Here is an 8,115-nt window from a genome sequence, read left to right on the forward strand (position 1 = left end):
TAGATTTATGTTTTTCTGCATGAAATTACTTGTTGTGGCAGGACTTGAAGAATACTTCTGGTGTTATTCTGACGTCCCTAACGTGTTTGTGGTACAAAAGTCTACAGTAAAGCCCGACTTCACATCAGTATTGGCTTATATAGTATCCGTCGATATGAAAAATTGTTTATTTCTGGTATATAATCAAGAAGAAAAATGCTTGTGGTAACACATTAGTGTCACTGCAAAGGTTATCCAGCAGAATGCGCTGTGATTTACAATACTGTGTCAAGCAGCACAGACTAAGAGAAGAAGGAGCTCTCAGTAACCTCAATTGGAGTTAAATTATTTACCATGTTAAAGAATATTTTTAAGCATCAACAATGGAATTTAAAATTTTTGTTGATTCTGGCGCCCCCTGTGGACAAAAGCGGTAGTGGCAGCTATTCACAATAACCAGGTAGACATAGCCAATACTCTCACTGATGGTCTTGTGTGCTTATGTAGGTCATATAAAGGTATCACTATTAAATCTACTGTTTTATAACGAGTTAAAAACTCCTCATAGTACAAATAAAACATCTATATTCTTTTATAACCTTATTTTTCTAAGAAAGTAGACTTCAAGCACAATCCACATGAAAACGGTCTCTTTTCACTCCAGCTCAGATATTCATTATATCAGCCACCATATCGGAAATCAGGGAATTTTTGCTCTTGAAAATCTGTATGGGTCTCAAAAATCAGTCAGGCTCTTTCTATTTCCATTATCGCGATAATCATGAATATCCTCTCATGACTTGACTTGAAAAAGCTGACTAGCTCGCCAGCATACATTTCTATATTGATTTTTTTGTTGAACAAGAGGACAAGGGGGAGTCTGCATCTTTCCAGTCATTCCAAAATCCGAATCGTGTCATCGGGGCTAAAGGGTGATGAGGTACCTATATGTAACTACATAAGTATGTAGTATATTGTCATGATTATCGTGATAATATCGTGTATTGCAATTATTCTGGCCAAGATAATTGTGGCATGAAATCGTCCCATGACGTTACTCCCTCCTGGATCCACATTCTTCACAAGGTTTTATAGTCATTATGTGTATACAATGAGATTTTGTTGGTTCATTCTGTATCTGTCCTTAAAGAGAGGGATCCTCCTCTGTGGTTCTACCTGAGGTTTCTTCTATTTCTTCCTTTTTCAAAGGGACTGACAGAGGTTGAGTGTTGGGTAAAACCCCTCGAGGCAAATTAAGATTCTCTCTAGTACAGTGATAGCACAAAGCAGGAACCATGAACACAAAAGGTTAATTTAAATCTTTACCTAGTTGCTAACATCCACCCCACCCTCGTGAAACACAGCAGACTGTAATCTGTGCAAACTGTACAAGTAGATCAACAAAGCAGAATCAGGTGCAAAAGAACATTCACTGTTTGGGATTTCTAGCGTGTCGGACACCGTTCATGTTAACTCCTGCACTCTAAAACTATTTTTCAAAAAGGCAACAACGCATTTAACATTCAAAGATCACTGAGCCAACACTTCCACCTGTTCATGGTCTTATTTATGAATTCATAATTGTGTGTTTGAGTACACAGAAGAGTGAGAAATAAAGAACATGAACCAAATCCGTGCAGAAGCTGAGAGTTTTTATTTGATTCCAGTTGCCTTCAGATGAGGACTTCAGCATCATCTTCTTCTAACAATCACCAGACAGAAGAAATACAGAATTACAGGCTCACAGATAATCCGGTAACCAACAGCTGCTGCAGGTATCGGAGATTTCTGAGGGTAGAATCTGAATCTTTGCTCCATTTAGATTTTCTAATAACCACAACTGTGCAAATGAAATTAGTTGGAATTGAAAGTTATCCGTTATCTTTGATTAAGACATAAATACTCGTGTGCGGTTTGGAGCTAGCCTGTATGTGTCCTACAGAATACAGCCAGACCGACATATTGGTCAGCCGTCGTTATTAGCCAATATTTGCCTATCGCAGACATATCGGCATCGTATACACTGATATGAACAGATTTGTTCCCAGTACGTAATCCAATGTGGTAATATACTGGTAGACTAGACAACTAGAATTGGTGCACTAAGTTTATGTTGGATTATTTAACATGTTAAAGAATATTTAACTTAAATCTTCTTTAATAGAGTTAGATGTTTAAGAATAAAGCCTCCAGGGATTTGCATTGTCAGATTGGATCAGTGAATAATCCACATACAGCACATTCAAGCACAAATATTCACTATAAATCAGACACCATATTGGTAATCTGTGAATTTTTCCCCTTTAAAATAATCTTGTTACCTCTCTAACTACAGAGGTGACTAAGTCGTGACCTCAAGATAACTTGGAAATGTCCCCTCTCAGCTTCTGTGAATCTGTTCATTTCAAATCAAAGGCAAGTTCTTTTATAGACTAAACAAGAGTATCACATCTTGGAAAAAGGCTAAAACTTCTAACTATCTACACATCAGGGAATTAAAAATGCATAAATATATACACAAAGAGTTTTGTTCAGAATTGATAAATCCACCCTTTGAAAGTTTTGACACATTTGAAAGAAGGATAGCTGTCAGAAAAGTTGAAAACATTAGAATATGTACAGAAGGTAAAGAGCGTCGTCGCCAACTTAAAACAGCTTCTGCAGGTTTGTTCATCTGTTGTTTTTTTTAGTGCATCAGGAAACAAACAGGAGATCAGCCAGACAGATATTTTGTATATTTGGGTAAAACCTCGTCATTAGATGTAAATTAAATCCATACAAACAAACTGAGCTGGACATGAATCAAAATGATCTCCTATCTTTGTTCCTTTGTGGAACTTCCACTGCTTTTACTTTTATGTTTTTAGACTTAAGACGATGAAATACCTCTTAAGTGAAAGAGCAGATAAACAGAGGATTTAACACTCTTTCTGCGCTGTATTCATTGTGTGTTTGTGTGTGTGTGTGTGAACTCGGTGATCTTTGGATAGAGAGTCCTGCACACTGCCTGCATGCTGCGTTATCTGGGCCGGTGGTTGGCGAGTAGGAAGTCCTTGTCTTTGCAGGTGAGGCAGAGTTTGAGGTTCCTGAGCGAACCGCCGGCGGCGTAAAACGCCCAGATGCCCATCAGGAACAAGATGATGTAGGTGGGAACCAGGCTGGCGACGTACCTGGGGTTCTGGAAGGTCTGCACGAGAAGACGAGAAACAGATATTAACATAGAACATGAGAATGCATTAAAAAACAACCAGCTTAAGTTTATCTTATTCTCCTGCTTTCCTTTGTTTCTTGATGTGGTGCTGTTGTCTGCATTTATACGGACTTAAAAAAGGTCCAGTGTGTAACATTTAGGAGGATCTCCTGGCAGAAACAGTTAAACCTAAACAAGGTTTAATATTATGTACAAATAACTCTAAACTGCATAGTCAGAAGGCTATTGTGAACTTTGGTTTCCAGTGGCTTTAACCAACCACCCTCATCGCCCCGACCCTCGACCCTGAGCGACACTCACCAGACAGGAAACGACGAGGTGGCTGATGACGACAGCAGCCACCGCCCACCAGCGCTGCTTCTCACAGGCGTCAAAGAAGACGACGCCCCAGAACATGTGAAGGAGGATGATGGCCATGGTCATGAAGGCTGAAAAAGGGAAAAGTGTTACATGCTGGAAACTCCACATTATTCCTTAACTTGCCTCATCTAAACCAGTTCGCCATTTCCCAGAAAGTGTTTTGACAACCCCTAGGGAAGAACATCAGGTTTGTATGAGTAGAGAGCAAGAGCAGACTCAGACAGACAAACATGCTCGTTATGACACACACAGAGTCCTCTATGTTTGGGTTGGACAGAGACACATACCAGGAAAATGGCAAACATTCACACTGTAGCTAATAGCTTGAACTTGTCAGTGTCTTTGGTACCTGAGGACAGGAAGTAGTGCTGCGGGTCTCCGTGGATCCCCACGGTCCCCGGTCCCACGGAGTCGGCCAGGATGTTCACCACCGAGAACGCGCCACTCATGAAGCCGAAGCCGAGGCCGGACACTGAGACAAAACGACGACAGAGGAGTGTTTTATTCCACTGCTGCATTTTACACCAGAATCTGACTGACCATCAAATATCACAGATACAATCGGTGCTGGACGTGTCTCCACCAGAGAGCACAGCTTTTTTTTTTTTAAGATTGTTTTTGGGGCTTTTTCCCTTTATTGGATAGGACAGCTGAAGATAGACAGCATAATGGACTTGATAGTTTCTTTTGCTGGATCTTCACTGCCTTGTAAATGTCCACATCTTTCAAACTCCAGGCAGCAAGTTTGTAACACTGGTTACACGGCTGAATACTAGTACACCCAATAACAGTATGAATTTGATCAGAAAAATCAGTGCAGTGCCTCTTTACAATGGCCAAATTATTGTAATCTGACGTTTTTAAACTCTCAAATGTCCATATGGAACGTTTCATCCTCCTGTTCAGCAGTTGGAGAGCTGCAATGACACTTTTTCCAAAGCGCCGTGCAGCCACAGTCAGCACTGAGTATAGCAGCAACAGGCAGTGATAGTGCTGACTAACTGTACCGTAGGCCAGCTGCCGTATGGAGATCGGCATGGTTTCCTCCTGACTGAGAGCGAGGAGGCCTTCATTGGCTTTCCTGCAGGAAAACAAACACAACCACAAATGTTTCAGTCCCTAGTTTCACTGCGAGCTGTAAACAAGAACATCAATAGGAAATATGTATGTCAGTCAGGGGAAGATGATACGAGCTGCAACAATGAACCTTTAACAGAAAAAGGCTGAAGGTGGGAAACTGGAACAAACTGGGGCAGATTGAGGCCAGAGCAGACAAACACGCTGGGAAACTACTAACCAGGGAGAAATGATGAGAGGTTAGTTAGTTCGATGTAAGACGACTCAATGTTTAACACATATTGCTATAAGATTTACAGTTAGTGTGGAAATGTTCATTTTTTGCATAAGAAATGTACTTTACACTGAAAATCATGTGACCTTTGTTGGAGTCTGCACCAAACAAACATGTTTTCTTTTTGTTTACATCCAAACAACAGGATTTGTAGGCCAGGGAAGCTCTTCCACACTACAGTGTCATCTTTATCAAAAAGCTTCTGCAGTTTGCACATTGCACTCAGCCAGACTGGGACTTTGATAATAATTGTGTAACCCTAGAGTTTTCCTAAATTCTGATATTTAATGGACATATACTGAAATCTATCAATACTTCTGTTCATTTGACAACAGAAAACAAAGTATGAGCACGTCTCAGTACTGAGCAACGCGTCAGTCTGTTTTGTGTGGTCAAAGGAAGCACATTTATTCCACTGCAGATCTCTGATTATCAGACTGTGGTGGCTGCTGGTGTTCAATAACATTAACTGTGTCCCACTTCCAGACCACAACTTCACTCCAAACTGATTATGTAGTGTGTGACTAAATTAAGAACACAAAAAAAAAAAACTGCATACTAACTCTGCTTGATTTCTGAGTGACATTCGTGTCCCACAATACAACACACAAAAGAAAATGGAGCAGAAGCAGCTTAGAAAACAAATAAATACGTTTTTTAATCTTTAGAGAACGTTTCTGTTGTCTCCCTGTGAAGTCTAATTGGTAGCGACCACCTTAAGTCGCAACTGGACTGCCTTCTGACTGCACGTTGCATTATTTCCTGTTCGTGTAGAACAGTTAAGTGTGTTGATATGTTGTATATACAGAATGTCTCTGTACAATGACTGGCTGTGAACACTGTGGCAGCGACTTACTTGAGCAGCTTGTAGTAAGCGAAGCGGAAGGTTTCCTGCAGCAGGACGGACAGCACGACGCCGAAGATGAGGAGACCTTTCTGCTGCGCCGCGCTGTCCTTATTACTGATCTGAACCGAGATGAACCACACCAGAGAGGACAGCAGCAGAGACACCAGCCAGAAAAACGCTCTGAGGGGACAAAAAACAAAAAACACACACTATTAGTTCAAAGAAAAAATATATATTGTTAGATTTCAGTCCAATAGTTGTCAGTTCTATGTTTATTTCCAGATGTTGCCCTGTTTATGTTTCACTAAACCTTACTGAAGGTAATAGTGGTCAGAAACAGCTGTGACATTCTGCCTTACAGTCTAAATAAATGCGCCAAAGTATATTCACTTTCAACAGACACAACACTGGGCTGAGGATCAGATACAAAACCAGGCTTTAAGACTGACTGACTGAACAAAAACAGTCCTTTCTAATATGATTGTATACAATAGTTAACATAGTGTTAGTTAGATTTGGTTAGAATAGTCAATACATCTATCTTACCACCAAGTGTGTTGAAACTACAGGTTATTTTCATCAAACAAAAGTGTGAAATTATGGGTTATATTCTCGGTGTTATAGTGTCGGCTGAATCCTGAATGCATCCCTAATCTTTATCCCCATCTATGGTAACACCATCATTTATTCGTTGACTGTATGTTGTATCAACAAACTGAATCTGCAAAAAAGTTATTAAATACATGTAGTGGAGTAAAACGTACAATAAAGAGCTCCTACTCTTTAAGAAGTCATTTTCCAGTTTTCATTGAGAACCCAGGACATCACAAATGGTCCTATAATGTACTGCGAGTCCCCGTTTGGACACATTTTACTCCAGTTTTATTCCTGTTTTTTAATGATACAGGTTCATTACAGGTAGGTGGTCCGTGTTTATGCTTGGCTGTTCTGCTGCAGTCTCTGGCCAATGGACAAAATGTTTAACCAATTTTTTGTTTTGCTTTGTGTCTGAGAAACTTCCTTTAAAGACTCAAACTGCACAGCTTATTCTAATGTCAAACTACATATGCACACAGGTTTAAGTAGGCGACCTGAGTTAGGAGCTAAAATGACATTTTTCCAGGAAAACACAGAATATTTCCAGGTTATCTGGTTACTTTAAAATTTTCCATGAGTGGAAAACTAGTCTCTAAAATGTCCAGGACATGTTGGAGGCCTGAATATGTCCCTCTGATGAAGTAAGTTGGAGGCATAAAGCAGCAGAACATGGAAACACCTTGATATATACTCTGTTACTAAAGAAATAGTCAGAGGACAATTAAACCCTCAGTGTCAGACCTTTACGGTTCCTTTATTAACACTCAATACACAATCCACTGCCGTGCATCACATTTGGCCTTTTTATTTTATACTTTTTATTGTCTCCAATTAAAATAAACATGAACAAAACCAGCTGGTAAAGTAACGAAAGAGGGAGAAGCACCAGGAACCGTGGCTAAGCTAACGCCGTCTGTAGTTGTAAAGCTGAGCTCGGAGGACGTCTGGACTCTGAAAACTGGATATGAAGAGTCCCCCTTACTGTGTCTTTGCATATACACGCGTACAGAACAATCCTTCGGAGATCGCATGAATAAAACACAGAAACGTGAAAGCACAAGAGCAAGTTGTCCGACAATGGAAGCTACCAGAAGTAGCTCGTTAGCCAGCGAGCTAGCTCGAGTTTTATCCGATTAAAGCGGACAGCAGCGTCGTTATCTCGGTGCTACGACGGAGATACGACCACCAACCGACGGATTATCGATCCTTTCTCACCCTGCGATGAGGAAAATGACCCTCAGCGGCTCCCGGGCGATGGTAAACAGGAACAGAGCGATGGCCGGGCCGAAGGCGATGAAGGTGCAGCCGAAAAACACCGCCGCCGTCATTTTGTTTGTTCGTTTTTCAAAAAATTAGCGACCAGCAGCGGGACACAAAGCACCTGCACCGGTCCCGTTAACCGGTAACTCACAGATGTTCGTCTTTGAAGCGTAATAAAAGCTCAGCCCGCCGTGGTCTTTGATGGTTTACTTCCCTCTACCTGTTCCCAGCAGCGTGTCACGGGGTCTGGGCGTGACGTCAGTGTCCACACGTGACCGCGGAGGAGGCAACAAACAATTTTATCGGTGAAAGAAGAAAATGACCAAAAACGCGTTTTACACCGTTTCTTACTTGTGTATATGTTGTTATTGTGTGTTTATGTGTTTATTTCTTGTTTATTTTACATGAACTAGTAAAGATATATGTCGTATAACTTTGGATCTCTGTGTCAAACAGGTGCTATATTACGGAAGCGTATCGCATTCACTTTAATTTATTTTTTGGTTTGTT

The 8,115-nt window shown here is 40.8% G+C and overlaps 1 protein-coding gene across 1 annotated transcript; it reads right to left on the minus strand.

The window, feature by feature from the left end:
• Window positions 1-1,528: 1,528 nt before the first annotated feature.
• aph1b (APH1B gamma secretase subunit) lies at window positions 1,529-7,863 on the minus strand. Its single transcript, XM_035651848.1, has 6 exons — window positions 7,561-7,863; window positions 5,758-5,928; window positions 4,558-4,631; window positions 3,900-4,022; window positions 3,491-3,618; window positions 1,529-3,166 (listed from the first exon to the last, which is right to left on the minus strand). The coding sequence occupies exons 1-6, from the start codon at window positions 7,671-7,673 to the stop codon at window positions 2,999-3,001; spliced, it is 777 nt and encodes a 258-aa protein (XP_035507741.1). The 5' UTR covers window positions 7,674-7,863; the 3' UTR covers window positions 1,529-2,998.
• Window positions 7,864-8,115: the final 252 nt, after the last annotated feature.

This window comes from Morone saxatilis, unplaced genomic scaffold (assembly GCF_004916995.1).
Source record: "Morone saxatilis isolate NCDOM2014 unplaced genomic scaffold, NCSU_SB_2.0 Contig11, whole genome shotgun sequence".
Lineage (NCBI taxonomy): Eukaryota > Metazoa > Chordata > Actinopteri > Moronidae > Morone > Morone saxatilis.

Bases quoted from the DNA above. Each gene is read 5' to 3' on its own strand.
- aph1b (XM_035651848.1), bottom strand. From the start codon at position 7,673: ATGACGGCGGCGGTGTTTTTCGGCTGCACCTTCATCGCCTTCGGCCCG. The intron at 5,929-7,560 runs GTGAGAAAGGAT...TTGTCCCCTCAG, and splicing joins GTCATTTTCCTCATCGCAGG to AGCGTTTTTCTGGCTGGTGT. The intron at 3,167-3,490 runs GTGAGTGTCGCT...CTTCTCGTGCAG, and splicing joins ACCTCGTCGTTTCCTGTCTG to ACCTTCCAGAACCCCAGGTA.